General features: G+C 34.3%; 2 protein-coding genes across 2 annotated transcripts; both read left to right on the forward strand.

Moving 5' to 3' along the window:
* The first annotated feature begins 11,080 nt into the window (after nt 1–11,080).
* LOC145963468 (uncharacterized) lies at nt 11,081–11,770 on the forward strand. The gene has a single exon (XM_083085487.1). It carries the CDS (start codon nt 11,081–11,083, stop codon nt 11,768–11,770), a length of 690 nt encoding a protein of 229 aa, XP_082941613.1.
* Nucleotides 11,771–17,660: 5,890 nt separating this feature from the next.
* On the forward strand, nt 17,661–18,350 carry LOC145963528 (uncharacterized). The gene has a single exon (XM_083085618.1). It carries the CDS (start codon nt 17,661–17,663, stop codon nt 18,348–18,350), a length of 690 nt encoding a protein of 229 aa, XP_082941744.1.
* Nucleotides 18,351–26,311: the final 7,961 nt, after the last annotated feature.

The raw sequence follows: 26,311 nt of genomic DNA on the forward strand, positions 1-26,311 counted from the left end.
ATTGTGTTGCAGAAATCAAACGATTTTTCTATTTCAAACATATATAGACGAATATAAAAATAATAAAAATAATAAATTATATCTAATTAAAAAAAAAATGTTTTTTTTACGTTAGACATATGATTAATTTTCCTATACATATACAGGTTGTCGCAGACCACCCGTATCAGCCGAATATCTCAAAAACTGAGCGCGACAGACAAAAATATTTCAGACATAAGTTGTAAGGTTTCAAGTAACGCATTACATGGCGATATCAGTATGACCTTGAAGAGTGTTGTCAAGATCACGTGAAGGTCACAGTCAATTTCTTAAATGGAACCCCCTATGTTTTATTGCATATTCTTGTAGCTTATCTCGAGAGCTTTCCAAAACACTATAATTAAGTTAGTTTTCATTAAGTACTTTCCGAGTTATGAGGCTTGAAATCATTTCTTAATTTTACATAAACCGTAAAATATTTTGTAAAATATTCATTTTTCGATTATCTTACCTTAATACTTTTATGTACAAAATAATGAGAGGAATCAATTGGTGTAAAGAAAACACATAGTTGCTTCGAAGAAAAAATACGTAATTGTAAATTGCAAATTACATATTTTTTCTTCGAAACAACTATGTGTTTTCTTTACACCAATTGATTCTTTTCATTATTTTGTACATAAAAGTATTAAGGTAAGATAATCGAAAAATGAATATTTTACAAGATATTTTACGGTTTCTGTAAAATTAAGAAATGATTTCAAGCCTCATAACTCAAAAAGTACTTAACGAAAAGGTACTTAATTATAGTGTTTTGGAAAGCTCTCGAGATAAGCTACAAGAGAGTGCAAAAATATATAGGGTGTTCCATTTAAAAAAAATTGAAGTGACCTTCACGTGACCTTCAAATGACTCTTCAAGGTCAAACCAATGGTACCGTCTTATGGCCCCCTCGAAACCAAACAACTTTTGTCTGAAACATTTTTCTCTCCCGGGCTTGGTTTTCGAGTTATTTTCCATTAAAGGTTAAAATGGTCCACCCTGTATATATACGACTCGCGTATAGATACACGGAGTGCCGCGCTAATGCTTCGCATGAACTTGACGCGAGACACTACCGTGTCTCTTGATATACATATATATATATATATATATATATATATATATATATATATATATAATACCATCATGCGCTGCTATTCTTCTTTCTTCATATTTGCTCATCCTATACATATGTACAGTTTTAATTATTATTATCATCTAACATGTAACATAAAATATAATAATAATAAACAATAAAAATTACATTATAAACAATAATAATTACATTATTTACCACGCGACTTCAATATGCTTTGCATTTTTCCAAGTATTTCTGTAATCTTCCAAATATTCTGTAATCTTTTTAATTAATAAATGTATCACAAAAGAAAGAAAAAGAGAAAGAAAGAAACAGAGAGAGATCATAATAATAATATTTACATTTAATTAAATATATAATAATTATGGTTATGCAGCAAATATATAAACTTGTGTATAACTATAATTATGTAGACAAATATATAAATTCATGTGTAATAAATATAGTTATACAAATATACAAATATAGTTATTTAGAAAATTATCCATATTTATAAATATAATACATATCAATTGTACACAATTACCTTATATAAGTATATTATTTAAATAGTAGTACATATTTGTAATTTATATATTTGTGTAGTCATAATAATAAATAATACAACAATAATACAACATAATGAGAGAAAGAATCTTCTGCGTAGCCATATAATTATGATTATATAGTATTTCTGCAATCATAGAAGTTTATATATTTGTTGCATAGCCAAGAATGATTGTAGAAATATCATATAATCATAATTATATGGCTACGCAGAAGATTATTTTCTCTCATTATGTTATATTATATTATTTATTATTATGACTTTGCTATAAATATTATTATTATGACTTTGCTGTTATTATGACTTTGCTGTAAATAAAAGTAATTATTATTAATAATAGAAAGAGAGAAAAACCTACCTGTTTAGGAACACTTGCTTCAGATATATCCATATTATCCATGCTGATTTAAACTTTTTTTATTTAATAATTTAATAACTTTACAATTTTTCACAATTTATTACCATTAATCAACAATAATAATTTGACATGTAGGATTATGTCAATTATTATTGCCGCCACTACTTCGAGATGTCTCCAACTATATTTCCCGATACGGATGCTTAGAACGAATCTTATTGGTGAATCATTTTTGCTTCTTAGTTTTGCTCGCAGCCAAGAGAGAATGTATAGACGAAATAATATTGTTTTTTCGCTTTTTATTAATAGAATAAAGAATGATAATTATATGTTCTAAACCATCCTTGGTTAATAAAAAACTGATGTGCATAAGATGACACCGAACTATGTTATTGTTATCGAGAAAAGCTGTGAGAACCGATCCGAGCTCGGTGAAACGCATACTCTCTCCGTCTTTTACCAACCGTAGGTTGGCAGCAGTCGGGAGTAAAAAACTAAAAATAATTTTCTCCTAAATAGCATTTTATAAAAAATAAAAATTCAAAATTAAATATGAAATTAATAATTATAACTAGCCAAATACTTAAAAGCAATTCAATTTGTGAGAGTCTGTAATTTGAAATAATATTTGCCGTAAAAATCATCTTACTTTATAAAAATGTTATACATAGATTTTCCCCATAAAATTAAAACGAATTTCATTTTTATTAAAAATAACTTGTTTTTAAAATAAATTTAATTTTTGTATGATATGCATTTCAAGTAATTCGAGGAATCTACATTTTATTTAAGCAACGGAAATGATCGGACGTGGCACCGGTGAGAGAAGATTTCATCGTATTTCCTGCGGTTGATTACATAATCTGTTACTACTGGTAATACTATGATGATTGGTAAAATTACCAATCATAAGTAGACGTTGTAATAACATATGATATTACACTCGCTCTTGCTATATACAGGAAAATAATTATAGATTAAAGTTTGTTTACATGCTTATTATTTATAATTAGTGATATATCTTTCAGCATACATATATACATATACATATGATAATGTAATTAAAGAAACTTTTCTTCCCGTTTCTCGTGCTTAATAAATGCGACATTCATTGATTTATAGCAATATATCCCATATTGAAGAGGTGAAATTTTTGTTACATTTGATGAACTCGGGCGCGTTAGTCGAGTTTAGCGGTTTTTATTTAAACAAGAAATCACTGTACATAGCGCTTATTCATTTATGTCGTGCTTTTATAAATGCTCCGTAGTATATATTTTATTTAGTGTATTATTCGCGAGGTTCACAACGTTATTTAATGTGTATTACGAGCGTTACGCATTAATTATTTCGTACAATATACTCGTCTGTCGAGAGAAAATACTAACTAAACGGTCGAGCAAAATGAATTACGGCGGTAAACGGTGACAGATTCTTTCTCAGCGAAGGATAATTTAATCTTCTACGGATTGAAAACAAGAGTGAGATGTAAAATCGGCGATAAGACGATTTTTTTGTGATATTCCAAAATTATCTAAATTTTCTATCCTTTGGCATACTTCCTTAAAATCAATCGATTTTACGTTATGTATCCAATCCATTTCACCCGATCTCCCTTCGATTCTTTTTTTATTTTTCCATCGCAAGTCTGTCATGTATTATCTTATGACTAACTGTCATATGTATAATAGAAATTAATAGTGAATAATAATCCTATTAATAAAATGTACAAAACAACTTTCAACGATTTTCCGCACACGTCGAAATAAGCCATAAATCAAATTCGCGATGGTATATTAAAGGTGTGAAAACGATTACTGCTAGATGAATGGAAATCGATTCTGGATAAAATTGCTGAGAAATTGATTTGCCACTTTTTTGTGTGTTACGTATTTACCGAGAGAATAAATTTAATTTATCGCGAAAAATCGATAGAATAAGAATTTATTTTGAATGAAATTATGGGAGATTGATCGGCACTTAACACTATACGTTGGAATAGTATAATTCTTAAGCGACGAATTAGTCTCATAGCGACGTAAAACGACAGCGGAACAATCCTCTCCATGGAGAGTTTAATTCGAGATCTCGATGTATAACGATTACAAACGTCTCTCGCTGATTTATTAAATAGCTCCGTTGTTTGTTTTATGCTCGCCTTCGTGCTAACGATAAATCCGATACGAGTTAGTTTCTTAATTCTCTACTATATTATAATTACTGTACTTATATCTATAGTTAGTTTCTTATTTCTCTCCTATATTATAGATAATTACTATACTTATATCTTATTATAAATACTCAACTTTTAATGTTAAACATTCTGAAATTGGAGCTCGATTTTAATCTTGATAATGAGAAAACCGGAATCTATTAAAGATTTAATAATGAATATATTTTTTAATTATATATTTATATTATATTATTTTTACATTTATATTTTATATTTAATTATATTATATATTATAAACTATATATTTAATTATATCATAACTTCTGGGATATTTAGTATGTATTTCTATCGATAAAGTTGATATAATATTATATTATTTAATTTTCAATGCTAAATATTCTTACAATTAAAGCATCTTATTTTTACAACTAGTTTTAATTTTAATACTGAGGAAATCGAAATATTAAAAATTTAATAATGAATATATTTTATTATATATTGATTATATATTTTTTTATTATATTATTTTTATATCGAATAACTTTTGGACAGTTGATGTATATTTCTCTCTATAAAGTGGAATAATATAGAGTCCACTAGTAAAAAAAGTACTAAAGAAATAGGCCGATGTAAAAATATTTATTTGACATATTTCCACAAATAATGCTAATGAAAATTCAGAACAATTGAAATAAATTCTATTCGTTGTCCATTCGTCTGTACTCTAATCTAAAGTATCTACAGCTAAAGCAATTAATCTTCTCTTTTTAATTGGCATAAAGTCACCATCTTCATCGCTCGAAATATTTGGAAGTACTACTTGAATGAAAAAGAAAAAAACCGCATAAAATGAGAATGGAAGCTGTGTATAAAAAGTCTGAGTAAACAAGGAGAGCTTACTATGTATAAAAACAACTCGCATAAAAAAAATACTGTGTAAATCGAGGGATGAGTGTATGCGTGCTGTGTAAATATATGTATATATATATATATATATATATATATATATATATATATAAATATTTAATTGTGCGATATTTATGTTTGTCTTAAGTAAATGGAATCGTACATATATACAAACACATAGATATATATGTACATACTTAATATATATATATATATATATATATATATATATATATAATATATATACATATATATCATGTATGTACACATATATACACGGTGAGTCATTTTAATCTATAATCCCAATTATCTCGTTGGCAAAGCATGACAGAGAAAAAATTTTCCCACAAAAGTTGTTTGTTTCTTTGGGGGCCATAAGATGGCACCATTGGTTTGACCTTGAAGAGTCATTTGAAGGTCACGTGAAGGTCACCTTCAATTTCTTAAATGGAACCTACATTTTCTCATTACATATTCTTGTAGCTTATCACGAGAGCTTTCCAAAACACTATAATTAAGTTAGTTTTCATTAAGTACTTTCCGAGTTATGAGTCTTGAAATCATTTCTTAATTTTACATAAACCATAAAATATCTAGCAAGATATTCATTTTTCGATTATCTTACCTTAATTCTTTTACGTACAAAATAATGAGAGGAATCGATTGGTGTAAAGAAAACACATAGTTGTTTTTGAGAAAAAATATGTAATTTGCAATTAACAATTACATACTTTTTCTCAAAAACAACTATGTGTTTTCTTTACACCAATCGATTCCTCTCATTATTTTGTACATAAAAGTATTAAGGTAAGATAATCGAAAAATGAATATCTTACTAGATATTTTATGGTTTATGCAAAATTAAGAAATGATTTCAAGACTCATAACTCGGAAAGTACTTAATGAAAATTAACTTAATTATACTGTTTTGGAAAGCTCTCGAGATAAGCTACAAGAATATGTAATGAGAAAATGTAGGTTCCATTTAAGAAATTGAAGGTGACCTTCACGTGACCTTCAAATGACTCTTCAAGGTCAAACCAATGATGCCGTCTTATGGCCCCCAAAGAAACAAACAACTTTTGTGGGAAAATTTTTTCTCTGTCATGCTTTGCCAACGAGATAATTGGGATTATAGATTAAAATGACTCACCGTGGATATACAGGGTGACCCATTTTAACTTAGGCAGCCAAATAACTCGAAAAATAAGCAAGATAGAGAAAAATGTTTTAGACAAAAGTTGTATGGTTTCGAGGGGGCCATAAGATGGTATCATTGGTTTGACCTTGAAGAGTCATTTGAAGGTCACGTGAAGGTCACTTCAATTTTTTTAAATGGAACATCCTATACATTTTTGTACATTCTTGTAGCTCATCTCGAGAGCTTTCCAAAACACTATAATTAAGTACATTTTCGTTAAGTACTTTTTGAGTTATGAGGCTTGAAATAATTTCTTAATTTTACATAAACCGTAAAATATCTTGTAAAATATTCATTTTTCGATTACCTTACCTTAATAGTTTTATGTACAAAATAATGAGAGGAATCAATTGGTGTAAAGAAAACACATAGTTGTTTCGAAGAAAAAATATGTAATTTGCAATTAACAATTCCATATTTTTTCTTAAAAACAACTATGTGTTTTCTTTACACCAATTGATTCCTCTCATTATTTTGTACATAAAAGTATTAAGGTAAGATAATCGAAAAATGAATATTTTACAAGATATTTTACGGTTTATGTAAAATTAAGAAATTATTTCAAGCATCATAACTCAAAAAGTACTTAACGGAAAGGTACTTTATTATAGTGTTTTGGAAAGCTCTCGAAATAAGCTACAAGAATGTACAAAAATATATAGGGTATTCCATTTAAAAAAATTGAAGTGACCTTCACGTGACCTTCAAATGACTCTTCAAGGTCAAACCAATGATACCATCTTATGGCCCCCTCGAAACCATACAACTTTTGTCTAAAACATTTTTCTCTATCTTGCTTATTTTTCGAGTTATTTGGCTGCCTAAGTTAAAATGGGTCACCCTGTATATGCGTACATACAGGGCGATCCTGAAAAACGTTATGTCTGTAAAATGACGTATTCCTGACACCATTCTAAGACAATTTTTCCTTTACCAAAATTTGATTTGAAGCGTAGTTTTTGAATTATAAGCAAAAATAGTTAATAAATCACGCGTCGGGTACAGAAGGCAGGCAGGAGCGGCGCGGCGTGCCGCGAGCGCGGGCGCAGCTGACCGCCCGACGGGTGATTACCACCGCATGAGTCGCTAACTATTTTATCTTATAACATAAAATGCTTTAAATAAAATTTTGGTAAAGAAGAAAATGTCTTAGAATTACGTCAGAAATACGTGTTCCTTAAAATAACGTTATTTTAATAATGAAAAGTTGTTCCGGATCGCCGGCCGTCCGACGTTGCAATCAGCTGATTGCTACACGCGATGTGTGTATGGCGGAGTGTGTGCGTAAGAGAGAGAGAGAGAGAGAGAAAGAGAGAGAGAGAGAGAGAGAGAGAGAGAGAGAGAGAGAGAAAGAGAGGAGAGAGGGAGGGTAGGAGGGACAGACATTCATACACACGCACGCACTTTTTTTCTCGCTCTCTTTCTCTCTTTTACGCAACACTCGTACACTCTCTCATTCAGTCTCTCACTCACACTCTCTCGGACACTCACTCACTCACTCACCTGCTTACTCACTTGCTCACTCTCCTTGTAGCAGCGTAGTGAATCTTCATGCTATGTATTGTTGTTATCTGCTGCACGGTTATGATTGCTAGAGATGCGCGACACATCGAAATTTTTTCGATTATTAGTCTCACACTCGATTGACACAATACAGATTACACGATAACGAGTTTACTGTTTATTCACTCACTATTGATTTATTAGCGACTCATGTGGTGATAATCACCCGTCGGGCGGTCAGCTGCGCCCGCGCTCGCGGCACGCCGCGCCGCTCCTGCCTGCCTTCTGTACCCGACGCGTGATTTACTAACTATTTTTGCTCATAATTCAAAAACTACGCTTCAAATCAAATTTTGGTAAAGGAAAAATTGTCTTAGAATGGTGTCAGGAATACGTCATTTTAAAGACATAACGTTTTTCAGGATCGCCCTGTATATGTACGATAAATTATAACGCTGCCTAAGCAGCTTGCGGGTCCTGTGCAAAGCTGCCAGATCTCCGCCGCAAGCAACATGCAACACGGCGTGGAGGGGGTAATGAGGATGCGAGCGTAAGCGTACGTGTGAGCTCGGCGCTTCGGCTAGCTTCGGATAGTAGAAGAGGACAGAATACATTCTTCTGTCTCCTTCCTACCAAGCTGGCAACGAAAGACGGGCGACGCGCGACGCGCGACGCTGTTCGCTTCTCGATACCTCAATGCGTGCGACAGCGTTAAATGTTTTTCCCTTATAGCTTTTTATATTACACACATATTTTTTAACTGATAAATATTAATCTATTTAATATATTTTTTAACTAATAAATATATTATACATTTATCAGTTGTAAGAAAATATCGATATATTTTTTCATGTGAAAAATTAAATGACATAATTCTTATAAACAAATGTATATATATATATATATATATATATATATATATATATATGTATACATATATAATTATTTAATAATTGTATTATTACATAATAATTGAATTAATATTTTTTTATGAAATAAACATTTATTCATAGTTCTCATTGCATAGCAAATAAATTAATTCAATGATTTTTAAATATATTTTATAATTAAAATACTAATTTGTCTGTTAAAATAATAAAAATATATAGCACAATAATAAGATAAAAAAAACTCAATGGTAAGATTTGAACCAGCGACAGGCAGCGTACTGATCAGGCGCCTTACCCACTGCGCTACGCTATTAGTTGACAATTCGTTCCTTCCGCTCGATAACGAGCATATAAATTTTCGACGCTGCTTGCGTTTCGATATCTCGATACGTACGACAGCGTTAAACGTTTTTCTCTTTTAGCTTGTTATATTAGATATTTTTATAACTGGTAAATATATTATATATATTTGCTAATCGTAAGAAAATATTATGATATTGTTACGCCCGGGGCGGGGACTTCGATAGATATCGAAGTCGCGCGGTAAAGAGATCGGCCGCTCGCGGGACGCGCTAAATAAACAAGCACTTAAGGAAACTAATGAACTTTAATGCACTGCACAATTACAACACAAACGGTAACTCAGAACGTAAATACACAATATTAATAACACGGATCGACTCGTAAGAGAAACGCGTCCACACAGCCTGACAGCTGGCTCCAGACTCAAATGACAGCCGCCGCTGTCAACAACCTCTTGACAACGGACTTCTTCTCTTTCCACGACGGACTCGACCGCGACCCGAACCAGGGACGTAACAATATATCTTTTCATATTAAAAAACCAAATCGTATAATTTTTAAAAATGAGTATATATACATATACAGGATGAGCCATTTTAATTAACGCACGCAATTATTTCGGAAACAAAGCATTTTAGAGAAAAATGTTTCAGACAAAAGTTTTAAGGTTTCGAGGGGGCCATAAGATGGTATCATTGGTTTGACACTGAAGAGTCATTTGAAGGTTACGTGAAGGTCACTTCAATTTTTTTAAATTGCAATCCCTATTTTTTATTGCATATTCTTGTAGCTTACCTCGAGAGCTTTTCGAAACACTATAGATAAATGTCTTTTCGTGAAGCACTTTTCGAGTTATAAAGCTCCAAAGTTGCAATATTTTGATAAAAATACAAAATACCTCGTAAAATATTAATTTTTCGATTTTACTTACTATAATACTTTTTAGCACATAATAGTCATTAAAAAAGACAGTTTTTTTTTTTTAAATTTGCAATAAGCAATTACATAATTTTTAATAATTTTTTAATAAAGTTTATTTATTAAAAATTTTTAAGATAATTTAAAGTTTCTTATGATACCTTTTAAATAAATAAAATAACTATTTAAGGCAAGATAGAGGAAAGTTTTTCATGGCTACTCAAAACCAGTTGTTCTCACGGCTATTCAAAATCAGTTGTTTTCACGACTATTCAAAATCAGTTGTTTTCGCGACTATTCAAAATCAGTTGTTTTCACGGCCCCTTGAAATCAGTTGTTTTCACGACTATTCAAAATCAGTTGTTTTCGCGACTATTCAAAATCAGTTGTTTTCACGACCCCTTGAAATCAGTTGTTTTCACGACTATTCAAAATCAGTTGTTTTCACGACTATTCAAAATCAGTTGTTTTCACGACTATTCAAAATCAGTTGTTTTCGCGACTATTCAAAATCAGTTGTTTTCACGACTATTCAAAATCAGTTGTTTTCACGACTATTCAAAATCAGTTGTTTTCGTGACTATTCAAAATCAGTTGTTTTCACAGCTTCCCAAACCCAGTTGCTTATATCAATAACTACATTGATTTCTTTTTTAAAGAATGATATTGCACTGAATTACATATTGATATCCCTAACTAACTATTTAGTCAAAATCCGATACTACTGCTGATTATTATAAGCAACTTTAATTCAAACCATTAAGCTTATGAACTTTTACGATGGCTGATTATACTTCTTCAGAAATTGTCGATATTTTACTAGTTTTGGGAGAAGCTTTTGGCAATTATCGTCAAGCTGCGAGACTTTACCAAAATCGATACCCAAACAGACGACATCCAAATGATACTATCATACGGCGTCTTAAGATAAGAGCCCAACAAGGTAAGTTGACCCGTTGTCGCGTAAATCATGAATATGGTGATGACGATGTACGTGTTTTCGCTATCTTAGCGGCTATTAACATTAACCCTCATATTAGCAGTCGTCAAATAGCTAGACAAACCGGTATACCTCAGAGAACAATCGTGAGAATTTTGAGAAAAAGAAAATATCATCCATACCATATTACACTAACGCAAGCTCTAACTCCAAATGACATGCAACAGCGTGTACTGTTTTGTCGATGGGCCATACGGATGATTGCGCATGACGCAGATTTTTTCAAATATGTTCTATTCTCTGATGAATCGACATTTAAAAATAACGGAGAATTGAACACACATAATTGTCATTACTGGACAGATGTCAATCCATATTGGCATAGACAAGTAGATAATCAACATCGTTGGAGCGTAATGGTTTGGTGTGGAATCGTCAACGGTTATCTCATTGGTCCATATTTTTTTGAAGAGAATATGAACAGACATGTCTTTTTGGAGTTACTAAGGAGTTACTATCATTTACCTGTTTTACTCGAAGAAGTCGATTTGGAGACGAGGCGAAGAATGTGGATTCAGCTGGATGGTGCGGTACCACATTATGCACAAATCGTAAAGAATTTTCTGGATCAAAACTTCAATGGCAGGTGGATCGGACGAGGTGGTCCAGTTGCATGGCCCGCCCGGTCACCAGATTTGACTTCTCCTGATTTTTACTTGTGGGGATACTTAAAAAATGTCGTGTACGAACGAGAACCGACGACAAGAGAAGACATGATCGAACGGATTCGAATTGCTTGTAGAGCGATACCAAAAGCCATCTTACTTAAAACGGTCGACCATTTCGCAAAGAGAATTAGATTATGTGTTCAAGTCAACGGGGGCAACTTTGAACAGTTTCTGCGATAGATGCTAAAAGAATGCTCGGATCTTGCCTTGACTGGCTGGATCATGCTCGGGTCTTGCCTTGACTGGCTGGATCATGCTCGGGTCTTGCCTTGACTGGCTGGATCATGCTCGGGTCTTGCCTTGACTGGCTGGATCATGCTCGGGTCTTGTCTTGACTGGCTGGATCATGCTCGGATCTTGCCTTGACTGGCTGGATCATGCTCGGGTCTTGCCTTGACTGGCTGGATCATGCTCGGGTCTTGCCTTGACTGGCTGGATCATGCTCGGATCTTGCCTTGACTGGCTGGATCATGCTCGGGTCTTGCCTTGACTGGCTGGATCATGCTCGGATCTTGCCTTGACTGGCTGGATCATGCTCGGGTCTTGCCTTGACTGGCTGGATCATGCTCGGATCTTGCCTTGACTGGCTGGATCATGCTCGGGTCTTGCCTGGACTGGCTGGATCATGCTCGGGTCTTGCCTCGACTGGCTGGATCATGTTCGGGTCTTGCCTCGACTGGCTGGATCATGCTCGGGTCTTGCCTCGACTGGCTGGATCATGCTCGGGTCTTGCCTCGACTGGCTGGATCATGCTCGGATCTTGCCTTGACTGGCTGGATCATGCTCGGGTCTTGCCTTGACTGGCTGGATCATGCTCGGGTCTTGCCTTGACTGGCTGGATCATGCTCGAGTCTTGCCTTGATTGACTGGACCATGCTTGGGTCTTGCTTGATTGGTCGAATAATGTAAGATAAGGCTATCAGAAAGTGAATATTTTACGAGGTATTTTGTATTTTTATCAAAATATTGCAATGTTGGAGCTTTATAACTCGAAAAGTGCTTCACGAAAAGACATTTATCTATAGTGTTTCGGAAAGCTCTCGAGGTAAGCTACAAGAATATGCAATAAAAAATAGAGATTGCAATTTAAAAAAATTGAAGTGACCTTCACGTAACCTTCAAATGACTCTTCAGTGTCAAACCAATGATACCATCTTATGGCCCCCTCGAAACCATAAAACTTTTGTCTGAAACATTTTTCTCTAAAATGCTTTGTTTCCGAAATAATTGCGTGCGTTAATTAAAATGGCTCACCCTGTATATACAGGGTGACCCATTTTAACATAGGCAGCCAAATAACTCGAAAAATAAGCAAGATAGAGAAAAATGTTTTAGACAAAAGTTGTATGGTTTCGAGGGGGCCATAAGATGGTATCATTGGTTTGACCTTGAAGAGTCAATTGAAGGTCACGTGAAGGTCACTTCAATTTTTTTAAATGGAACATCCTATATATTTTTGTACATTCTTGTAGCTCATCTCGAGAGCTTTCCAAAACACTATAATTAAGTACATTTTCGTTAAGTACTTTTTGAGTTATGAGGCTTGAAATAATTTCTTAATTTTACATAAACCGTAAAATATCTTGTAAAATATTCATTTTTCGATTACCTTACCTTAATAGTTTTATGTACAAAATAATGAGAGGAATCAATTGGTGTAAAGAAAACACATAGTTGTTTCGAAGAAAAAATATGTAATTTGCAATTAACAATTCCATATTTTTTCTTAAAAACAACTATGTGTTTTCTTTACACCAATTGATTCCTCTCATTATTTTGTACATAAAAGTATTAAGGTAAGATAATCGAAAAATGAATATTTTACAAGATATTTTACGGTTTATGTAAAATTAAGAAATTATTTCAAGCATCATAACTCAAAAAGTACTTAACGGAAAGGTACTTTATTATAGTGTTTTGGAAAGCTCTCGAAATAAGCTACAAGAATGTACAAAAATATATAGGGTATTCCATTTAAAAAAATTGAAGTGACCTTCACGTGACCTTCAAATGACTCTTCAAGGTCAAACCAATGATACCATCTTATGGCCCCCTCGAAACCATACAACTTTTGTCTAAAACATTTTTCTCTATCTTGCTTATTTTTCGAGTTATTTGGCTGCCTAAGTTAAAATGGGTCACCCTGTATATGCGTACATACAGGGCGATCCTGAAAAACGTTATGTCTGTAAAATGACGTATTCCTGACACCATTCTAAGACAATTTTTCCTTTACCAAAATTTGATTTGAAGCGTAGTTTTTGAATTATAAGCAAAAATAGTTAATAAATCACGCGTCGGGTACAGAAGGCAGGCAGGAGCGGCGCGGCGTGCCGCGAGCGCGGGCGCAGCTGACCGCCCGACGGGTGATTACCACCGCATGAGTCGCTAACTATTTTATCTTATAACATAAAATGCTTTAAATAAAATTTTGGTAAAGAAGAAAATGTCTTAGAATTACGTCAGAAATACGTGTTCCTTAAAATAACGTTATTTTAATAATGAAAAGTTGTTCCGGATCGCCGGCCGTCCGACGTTGCAATCAGCTGATTGCTACACGCGATGTGTGTATGGCGGAGTGTGTGCGTAAGAGAGAGAGAGAGAGAGAGAAAGAGAGAGAGAGAGAGAGAGAGAGAGAGAGAGAGAAAGAGAGGAGAGAGGGAGGGTAGGAGGGACAGACATTCATACACACGCACGCACTTTTTTTCTCGCTCTCTTTCTCTCTTTTACGCAACACTCGTACACTCTCTCATTCAGTCTCTCACTCACACTCTCTCGGACACTCACTCACTCACTCACCTGCTTACTCACTTGCTCACTCTCCTTGTAGCAGCGTAGTGAATCTTCATGCTATGTATTGTTGTTATCTGCTGCACGGTTATGATTGCTAGAGATGCGCGACACATCGAAATTTTTTCGATTATTAGTCTCACACTCGATTGACACAATACAGATTACACGATAACGAGTTTACTGTTTATTCACTCACTATTGATTTATTAGCGACTCATGTGGTGATAATCACCCGTCGGGCGGTCAGCTGCGCCCGCGCTCGCGGCACGCCGCGCCGCTCCTGCCTGCCTTCTGTACCCGACGCGTGATTTACTAACTATTTTTGCTCATAATTCAAAAACTACGCTTCAAATCAAATTTTGGTAAAGGAAAAATTGTCTTAGAATGGTGTCAGGAATACGTCATTTTAAAGACATAACGTTTTTCAGGATCGCCCTGTATATGTACGATAAATTATAACGCTGCCTAAGCAGCTTGCGGGTCCTGTGCAAAGCTGCCAGATCTCCGCCGCAAGCAACATGCAACACGGCGTGGAGGGGGTAATGAGGATGCGAGCGTAAGCGTACGTGTGAGCTCGGCGCTTCGGCTAGCTTCGGATAGTAGAAGAGGACAGAATACATTCTTCTGTCTCCTTCCTACCAAGCTGGCAACGAAAGACGGGCGACGCGCGACGCGCGACGCTGTTCGCTTCTCGATACCTCAATGCGTGCGACAGCGTTAAATGTTTTTCCCTTATAGCTTTTTATATTACACACATATTTTTTAACTGATAAATATTAATCTATTTAATATATTTTTTAACTAATAAATATATTATACATTTATCAGTTGTAAGAAAATATCGATATATTTTTTCATGTGAAAAATTAAATGACATAATTCTTATAAACAAATGTATATATATATATATATATATATATATATATATATATATATGTATACATATATAATTATTTAATAATTGTATTATTACATAATAATTGAATTAATATTTTTTTATGAAATAAACATTTATTCATAGTTCTCATTGCATAGCAAATAAATTAATTCAATGATTTTTAAATATATTTTATAATTAAAATACTAATTTGTCTGTTAAAATAATAAAAATATATAGCACAATAATAAGATAAAAAAAACTCAATGGTAAGATTTGAACCAGCGACAGGCAGCGTACTGATCAGGCGCCTTACCCACTGCGCTACGCTATTAGTTGACAATTCGTTCCTTCCGCTCGATAACGAGCATATAAATTTTCGACGCTGCTTGCGTTTCGATATCTCGATACGTACGACAGCGTTAAACGTTTTTCTCTTTTAGCTTGTTATATTAGATATTTTTATAACTGGTAAATATATTATATATATTTGCTAATCGTAAGAAAATATTATGATATTGTTACGCCCGGGGCGGGGACTTCGATAGATATCGAAGTCGCGCGGTAAAGAGATCGGCCGCTCGCGGGACGCGCTAAATAAACAAGCACTTAAGGAAACTAATGAACTTTAATGCACTGCACAATTACAACACAAACGGTAACTCAGAACGTAAATACACAATATTAATAACACGGATCGACTCGTAAGAGAAACGCGTCCACACAGCCTGACAGCTGGCTCCAGACTCAAATGACAGCCGCCGCTGTCAACAACCTCTTGACAACGGACTTCTTCTCTTTCCACGACGGACTCGACCGCGACCCGAACCAGGGACGTAACAATATATCTTTTCATATTAAAAAACCAAATCGTATAATTTTTAAAAATGAGTATATATACATATACAGGATGAGCCATTTTAATTAACGCACGCAATTATTTCGGAAACAAAGCATTTTAGAGAAAAATGTTTCAGACAAAAGTTTTAAGGTTTCGAGGGGGCCATAAGATGGTATCATTGGTTTGACACTGAAGAGTCATTTGAAGGTTACGTGAAGGTCACTTCAATTTTTTTAAATTGCAATCCCTATTTTTTATTGCATATTCTTGTAGCTTACCTCGAGAGCTTTTCGAAACACTATAGATAAATGTCTTTTCGTGAAGCACTTTTCGAGTTATAAAGCTCCAAAGTTGCAATATTTTGATAAAAATACAAAATACCTCGTAAAATATTAATTTTTCGATTTTACTTACTATAATACTTTTTAGCACATAATAGTCATTAAAAAAGACAGTTTTTTTTTTTTAAATTTGCAATAAGCAATTACATAATTTTTAATAATTTTTTAATAAAGTTTATTTATTAAAAATTTTTAAGATAATTTAAAGTTTCTTATGATACCTTTTAAATAAATAAAATAACTATTTAAGGCAAGATAGAGGAAAGTTTTTCATGGCTACTCAAAACCAGTTGTTCTCACGGCTATTCAAAATCAGTTGTTTTCACGACTATTCAAAATCAGTTGTTTTCGCGACTATTCAAAATCAGTTGTTTTCACGGCCCCTTGAAATCAGTTGTTTTCACGACTATTCAAAATCAGTTGTTTTCGCGACTATTCAAAATCAGTTGTTTTCACGACCCCTTGAAATCAGTTGTTTTCACGACTATTCAAAATCAGTTGTTTTCACGACTATTCAAAATCAGTTGTTTTCACGACTATTCAAAATCAGTTGTTTTCGCGACTATTCAAAATCAGTTGTTTTCACGACTATTCAAAATCAGTTGTTTTCACGACTATTCAAAATCAGTTGTTTTCGTGACTATTCAAAATCAGTTGTTTTCACAGCTTCCCAAACCCAGTTGCTTATATCAATAACTACATTGATTTCTTTTTTAAAGAATGATATTGCACTGAATTACATATTGATATCCCTAACTAACTATTTAGTCAAAATCCGATACTACTGCTGATTATTATAAGCAACTTTAATTCAAACCATTAAGCTTATGAACTTTTACGATGGCTGATTATACTTCTTCAGAAATTGTCGATATTTTACTAGTTTTGGGAGAAGCTTTTGGCAATTATCGTCAAGCTGCGAGACTTTACCAAAATCGATACCCAAACAGACGACATCCAAATGATACTATCATACGGCGTCTTAAGATAAGAGCCCAACAAGGTAAGTTGACCCGTTGTCGCGTAAATCATGAATATGGTGATGACGATGTACGTGTTTTCGCTATCTTAGCGGCTATTAACATTAACCCTCATATTAGCAGTCGTCAAATAGCTAGACAAACCGGTATACCTCAGAGAACAATCGTGAGAATTTTGAGAAAAAGAAAATATCATCCATACCATATTACACTAACGCAAGCTCTAACTCCAAATGACATGCAACAGCGTGTACTGTTTTGTCGATGGGCCATACGGATGATTGCGCATGACGCAGATTTTTTCAAATATGTTCTATTCTCTGATGAATCGACATTTAAAAATAACGGAGAATTGAACACACATAATTGTCATTACTGGACAGATGTCAATCCATATTGGCATAGACAAGTAGATAATCAACATCGTTGGAGCGTAATGGTTTGGTGTGGAATCGTCAACGGTTATCTCATTGGTCCATATTTTTTTGAAGAGAATATGAACAGACATGTCTTTTTGGAGTTACTAAGGAGTTACTATCATTTACCTGTTTTACTCGAAGAAGTCGATTTGGAGACGAGGCGAAGAATGTGGATTCAGCTGGATGGTGCGGTACCACATTATGCACAAATCGTAAAGAATTTTCTGGATCAAAACTTCAATGGCAGGTGGATCGGACGAGGTGGTCCAGTTGCATGGCCCGCCCGGTCACCAGATTTGACTTCTCCTGATTTTTACTTGTGGGGATACTTAAAAAATGTCGTGTACGAACGAGAACCGACGACAAGAGAAGACATGATCGAACGGATTCGAATTGCTTGTAGAGCGATACCAAAAGCCATCTTACTTAAAACGGTCGACCATTTCGCAAAGAGAATTAGATTATGTGTTCAAGTCAACGGGGGCAACTTTGAACAGTTTCTGCGATAGATGCTAAAAGAATGCTCGGATCTTGCCTTGACTGGCTGGATCATGCTCGGGTCTTGCCTTGACTGGCTGGATCATGCTCGGGTCTTGCCTTGACTGGCTGGATCATGCTCGGGTCTTGCCTTGACTGGCTGGATCATGCTCGGGTCTTGTCTTGACTGGCTGGATCATGCTCGGATCTTGCCTTGACTGGCTGGATCATGCTCGGGTCTTGCCTTGACTGGCTGGATCATGCTCGGGTCTTGCCTTGACTGGCTGGATCATGCTCGGATCTTGCCTTGACTGGCTGGATCATGCTCGGGTCTTGCCTTGACTGGCTGGATCATGCTCGGATCTTGCCTTGACTGGCTGGATCATGCTCGGGTCTTGCCTTGACTGGCTGGATCATGCTCGGATCTTGCCTTGACTGGCTGGATCATGCTCGGGTCTTGCCTGGACTGGCTGGATCATGCTCGGGTCTTGCCTCGACTGGCTGGATCATGTTCGGGTCTTGCCTCGACTGGCTGGATCATGCTCGGGTCTTGCCTCGACTGGCTGGATCATGCTCGGGTCTTGCCTCGACTGGCTGGATCATGCTCGGATCTTGCCTTGACTGGCTGGATCATGCTCGGGTCTTGCCTTGACTGGCTGGATCATGCTCGGGTCTTGCCTTGACTGGCTGGATCATGCTCGAGTCTTGCCTTGATTGACTGGACCATGCTTGGGTCTTGCTTGATTGGTCGAATAATGTAAGATAAGGCTATCAGAAAGTGAATATTTTACGAGGTATTTTGTATTTTTATCAAAATATTGCAATGTTGGAGCTTTATAACTCGAAAAGTGCTTCACGAAAAGACATTTATCTATAGTGTTTCGGAAAGCTCTCGAGGTAAGCTACAAGAATATGCAATAAAAAATAGAGATTGCAATTTAAAAAAATTGAAGTGACCTTCACGTAACCTTCAAATGACTCTTCAGTGTCAAACCAATGATACCATCTTATGGCCCCCTCGAAACCATAAAACTTTTGTCTGAAACATTTTTCTCTAAAATGCTTTGTTTCCGAAATAATTGCGTGCGTTAATTAAAATGGCTCACCCTGTATATACAGGGTGACCCATTTTAACATAGGCAGCCAAATAACTCGAAAAATAAGCAAGATAGAGAAAAATGTTTTAGACAAAAGTTGTATGGTTTCGAGGGGGCCATAAGATGGTATCATTGGTTTGACCTTGAAGAGTCAATTGAAGGTCACGTGAAGGTCACTTCAATTTTTTTAAATGGAACATCCTATATATTTTTGTACATTCTTGTAGCTCATCTCGAGAGCTTTCCAAAACACTATAATTAAGTACATTTTCGTTAAGTACTTTTTGAGTTATGAGGCTTGAAATAATTTCTTAATTTTACATAAACCGTAAAATATCTTGTAAAATATTCATTTTTCGATTACCTTACCTTAATAGTTTTATGTACAAAATAATGAGAGGAATCAATTGGTGTAAAGAAAACACATAGTTGTTTCGAAGAAAAAATATGTAATTTGCAATTAACAATTCCATATTTTTTCTTAAAAACAACTATGTGTTTTCTTTACACCAATTGATTCCTCTCATTATTTTGTACATAAAAGTATTAAGGTAAGATAATCGAAAAATGAATATTTTACAAGATATTTTACGGTTTATGTAAAATTAAGAAATTATTTCAAGCATCATAACTCAAAAAGTACTTAACGGAAAGGTACTTAATTATAGTGTTTTGGAAAGCTCTCGAAATAAGCTACAAGAATGTACAAAAATATATAGGGTATTCCATTTAAAAAAATTGAAGTGACCTTCACGTGACCTTCAAATGACTCTTCAAGGTCAAACCAATGATACCATCTTATGGCCCCCTCGAAACCATACAACTTTTGTCTAAAACATTTTTCTCTATCTTGCTTATTTTTCGAGTTATTTGGCTGCCTAAGTTAAAATGGGTCACCCTGTATATATATATATATATATATATATATATATATATATATATATGTATATATATATACACACACACATTTGTTTATAAGAATTGTCATTTAATTTTTCACATGAAAAAATATATCGATATTTTCTTACAACTGATAAATGTATAATATATTTATCAGTAAAAAATATATTAAATAGATTAAGGCCCTACGCACAATAGGAAAAATATTAAATATTAAATATTAAATTTATAGAACGAGAGAAAGAGAAAGGAACTCTTCTCTTCTCTTTTTCTCTTTCTATAAATTTAATATTTAATATTTAATATTTTTCCTATTGTGCGCAGGGCCTAATATTTATCAGTTAATATGTGTATAATATAAAAAGCTATAAGGGAAAAACATTTAACGCTGTCGCACGCATTGAGATATCGAGAAGCGAGCAGTGTCGCGCGTCGCCCGTCTTTCGTTGCCAGCTTTGTAGGAAGGAGACAGAAGACTGTATTCTGTCCTTTTCTACTATCCGAAGCTAGCCGAAGCGCCGAGCTCACACGTACGCTTACGCTCACATCCTCATTACCCCCTCCACGCCGTGTTGCATGTTGCTTGCGGCGGAGATCTGGCAGCTTTGGTCCTGTGTGCTGTGCCGTACGGCCTTATATACTGTATCTGTTGGATTTCACTCTCGCGTTAAGTGTTCCCATGTTCGCCGCCTAGTGGCGATGTGCGAAACTCATGGATGTGTGTAAATGCTACTGAATGTCTTCTTTGGTAACTATTTGGTAGATATACATTCACACTTAAAAAAACGGGCCATTAAATTTTAGCACAATTTTTTAACATCTTTCAAGCAATAAATCAGCGAAAAAAAAGTTAAAAAAAAAATACTCCCGACTGCTGCCAACAATAATTACAAAATAAAAAAGTAATTAATAAGTTAAATAATAAAAAATATAAAATAAAATTAAAATAAGAAGTTTAATAAATACACTCACACTCAAAAAAGCAGGCCATTAGATTTTAGCACAATTTTTTAACATCTTTCAAGCAATAAATCAGCGAAAAAAGTTTTTTCAAAAAAAATATACTCCCGACTGCTGCCACCAATAATCACAGCTCTTTTACCTGTCTCTATTCTTAAAAGTTATCTTTTTGTTTCTTCCCTAACGTATTGATATATTAATTCACTGTGATACTTTAGAAGATTTAGATTATTATTACGAAAAATTTATGACTATATTATTAACATCTTGTTGCAAAGAGGCTCATTCGAAAGTAACGCAGATTTTCTCGACTGATTTGTGTGCATCGGATTCGTATCTTTTAATTATTAATTTACACAAAAATGCTATTCTGCATTTAGATCCAAAATTTGTAGAAAGTTCTGATAAGCAACGAGCAATTACAGCATTTCAAAATTATTTGAAAGAAAATTTTTTCTTAGATACGTCAGGTACAAATATATGTAATAGACTAATAATATTGCGCGAAGTAACATGTAATAATATAATTCTTCAAAACGATCATTTTAATTGTGGAATATATGTAATATATTATCTAGATTGTATAAAATATGCGATAAACCGTTTGATACAATCTTTAAACTGAATACAGAATTACTGTTGCTGAAGCTTTATTAACATCATCTAAATGTATGAAAAATATTTGTCAATATTGTTTTAGTGGTATGTGTTCTATGCTGTGCTATATTGTACTATTCTACATGAATATATGATGTATTTTGTTATTTATATTACTTTCTAAAATATGTACTTTCGTTCCAGGAACGTTCCAAACTTCAATCAGCTGAATATTTTTGCATCTGTCTTTATTGCGCCGCCTCCTGTTGTTCTTCGATGCTCTTCATTTATGATCTGAAGAATTTTTACCCACGTTGATTCGATGATAACTGAATCAATTATGTCATCATTAATTATAAACTTATATTCTCTTATTCTCGCAATATGATTCTTATTATATATATTATGTGCGATGTTTTCAATAAAAATAAAATTATTTTGTTGCGCAAACTTGCTTGATTTTTTAAACTTAAGCGTTTATGGCGGGAAAGAAATTTAACAATTAAGGAAGCACTAAACGAAAAAAGTTTGACGGAAACAAGATAGAATTATTCTCACATACATCCCTCTCTTTACTCTCCGTGCTCGGAGAGAATGCTTATTTTTATAAATCGACACCAGCGTCCAGTAATTTAAAAAAAAAGACAGTGTGAGGATCGACCGTTAGAGAAACAATAATCTCACATATGTGTGTTTGACTACACATACTTTTATATAATTTTTGGAATGGGGGGAGGAATAGGAAGGGCGACATCGCAGAAAATTTTTATTTTGCTGGATCGGGATTCGATTTCGAAATCCTTCATAGGGCAAGCAATTACTTTGCCGCCTTAACCATCCGCTGCCCCCTCACCAGTATCCAGTATTTACAGTCTTACTGCAGTACTGGACTTAATATTTAAGAAAACAAGGTCAGAAAGATTTTCAAAAGATCATAGCGAGATTTAGATGTGGAAACGAAGAACTCCGAATAAATAAATTTTGGCGTGAACAGGAGAAGAAACTGTGTAGAATATATCAGAAGGAACCCAGTAAGCAAAATGTTAACAAATTGCGTGCAAATTGGCAGCAAATTTAATCAAAATTCCACACCAAATTCATAGCCATCTGTGTCCGCATTAAGCTCGTGTTTTGCTAGCAAACCTTGCTGACATAACCTGACAGCAAATTGGTGACGAAACCCGAGCAAAGCTTGCTGACATGTTGACGTCAAATTGTCGGCAAAAACCGAGCAAGATCTGGGCGCGCGCAATCTGACAGCATATTGACGGTAGTAACCGAGCATGATCTGCTTTTGACCAAAGTGCAATAAAATTTAATATTACAGAATAAGTTTTATTGGTAAATTATAATTTTCTCTTCATAAATAACTATGAAATGTAATGTTATATCGTAGTTATATCTCACGTAGCAAATTCTCTTTCAACTTAATTAAATTAATAATAAAGTAAATTGTGAAAATAATTAAATTTAATTTATAAAATTGAGACATAATTTACGATAATTAAACTTTCGCTTTATGCTTCAAATAGAATAATTTTCCATTTATCCTGTTGATTCTAATCAGTTTAATATTCTCATATTAGGCTTGTATGAGATATCAAAAATTAAACCAATAGAAATATACTTTTGATCTTTTATTAATAGCCACTAGCAGGCTTTATATCTACTTCTAACAGAAATTTGATTGCGAGAAAGCGTGCATCGCGTAGCGGAAAGCGAAGGAACTATTGAATCAAGGCACTTAAATACCGATTATGCAGATTCTGCTCGGTTTCTGCCACCAATCTGCCGTCAAATTATGCGCGCAGATCTTGCTTGGTTTTTGCCGCCAATTTGACGTCAAGTAATGCAGCAAGCTTCGCTTGCTTTTTGCCGCCAATTTGTTGTCGGATTTTGTCAGCAAGCTTTGCTCGGTTTTTGCCGCCAATCTGCCAGCTTAACCAGGTAATAACAACTCTTGTAGCAAAATTGTAGCCTTTTTGCTGACAACAATTTTTAGCAAGCACTTGGCGAAATCTGTTCGAGCAGACTTGGCTAACTGGGAAGTAAAAACATTAAAGTATTTAGCAACAAATTGTACAGAAGATACGAGGAATAATAAAATACTGAGTCAAATTTTAGGAGAAAAGGGAGAGGGAATTAGTTGGATGAAGAAAATTCTAGGTTAAGAAAAGAGAATAAAAGCAAAGAAATTATTAAAGACAATCTAGAAGTAATTGAAATTATTTAGGATAAGAAACAACATTGTATAAGTTAAGCATGTTATAAAGTCTGCAATGTACATTTTATGTAAAACCCCTTTCAATGCCGAAAGACAAGAAATAAATCAATCTATCTGCAATATTGGACTTGCAATCTTAACGAAGGCATGAGTCAAAATCAAAATGGTCCGTATTTATTTCATAATTTAGAGAAAACGAGATTTTACGACAACACTGATATTTATTGTTGCGACAACACGAAGAGACATTTGTCTTCTCGTATAATTAATCTTAATTAATGTATCGTATAATTTGTTTATACATCTATTTTTCCGCACATAATGTTTTTTTGCATCGAAATTCATTTGTTTTGCAATAATTGGCATATTTTCTTTTTCTCCATCGGTGATAAAATTATTTTAGCACACGTTATTAGTTCGAATTAGTTCGTGTATACGAAAATTGCGCAGTTCGATAAGTTTAATTGTTCCTTATGTGCAATGTTTTATTAGAAAAAATTTTTTAACTTCTACATTTACTTTTATATGTATATACATATTCATATATGTGTGTGTAAATTATATAAAATAATAATGTGAAGGGGAATATATTTTATAAACACCTTACATCGATTAAATTTCTATTAGAAACCAAAAATTATGAATTCAAGGCTCCGGAAGATCCTCCTACGCGCTTCTAGTTTTATCGAAATGCAATGTGTTTTATCTTTTTCGTATTTCCGATTGCAATTGCACGGAAAATTCGATGTTAACGTTCGCAATTATAAATCGTTGGAATCGACGATTCAACAGCGACCGCACTAATGTTTTGATAAATGCAATTTTCGAGGGAGAAAGGGAGAGAAAGAGAGAAAAGAGGAGATTTCGATGCGTGCATCGCGCATGCACGTACGATCAAAAATAATCGCAGCAGCATGCAACTACAGCTGAGCGGACATGAGTGTAATCATAATGCGCAGGCGCCGAGCTCACACGTACGCTTACACTCGCATGTCCGCTCAGCTGTAGTTGCGTGCTGCTGGCGTATGCACTCTGGCAACAGCCTGCGAGAGCTCAGACGGTTTTAGTAAAAATCTTGTGTTCGCGTAGTAAATTAACAGTGAAAATGAAGTGTACTCTGCAGGAATATACAGATATGATTGTGGCATACGGGCTAGCGGGAGAAAACACTTATCGCGCGGCCGTAATTTACGTGGAATGATTTTCCGGGCGTGCACGAAAGCCAAGTGAACGTACAGTTTTACTAGTTGTGCAATAATTATGTGAAACTGGGTATCGTGCATAATATCGGGATAACCGGTCCAGCAGTGCGTCTTCGTGTACGAGATGAAGAAAGGATTCTTGAAGCATTTTATGAAAATCCTGGAACTAGCGTGCGTCGTGTGGCACATGAATTTGGTTTTTCGCGATACGCGACACATCACGCTTTACGTGTAACGGATTACGCTCGTATCATTACCAACGTGTGCAACACATTTTATCGAGGGATTTTCAATTACGGATCAACTTTTGTGAAGGTACTGTCATCATCAATTTTTTACATTTACGATACATTCAGCGTACAGTAACGGCATTTTGAACAATTTTCACAAATATTTAAATTGAGAGTGGAATAGGCCTATGGGTAAAACCACTATAAAAAAAACGCACCATGCTATCTACCGCAAGGTGGTGTGGAAATGATAGCGCATCATTTTCTCACCACTAAAAGGACGGGTCATTTATATTTTTCTCCAATATCGTAGTTGTGATATTTTTATTATCGCAGATTTGAATCTCTTTTAGATCCTCGATGAAAAAACATTGCATTGTGTATCCTTGTACTTCATCGATAAACTCAGGTTGGTTCCATCTATGAAAAAATAAAATTTTAACCTTTTTATATTTAGTAAAATTACAACAGAATTAATGTTTTTGTATGTCTATGTTGAATTTAGGAAAAAAAGAGAAAAGAGAAAGAATACAGACTGAGAATTTAGATTCTTTACCTCAATGTTACAAAAATGTCGTCTACTTTCTTCGTGAATCGATGGGAGAATTGTACAAATGCTCTGAGAGATGTTGGCTTGCTCAACCTGCTTCCTACAGATTCTGAGATCGTATATATTAACATAATTATTTTTTTATTAATGTTTTATGCATTTTTTGCAACTTACCAATAGATTCTGGAATTATAGAAAAATCTGCAAGTGAAACTTCATCGACTTTTCGCTCA

The sequence above is a fragment of the Camponotus vicinus genome, unplaced genomic scaffold (assembly GCF_025532165.1).
Source record: "Camponotus vicinus isolate PSW18456_S1 unplaced genomic scaffold, iyCamVici1.0 SCAF_1, whole genome shotgun sequence".
In the NCBI taxonomy this organism is placed as follows: domain Eukaryota; kingdom Metazoa; phylum Arthropoda; class Insecta; order Hymenoptera; family Formicidae; genus Camponotus; species Camponotus vicinus.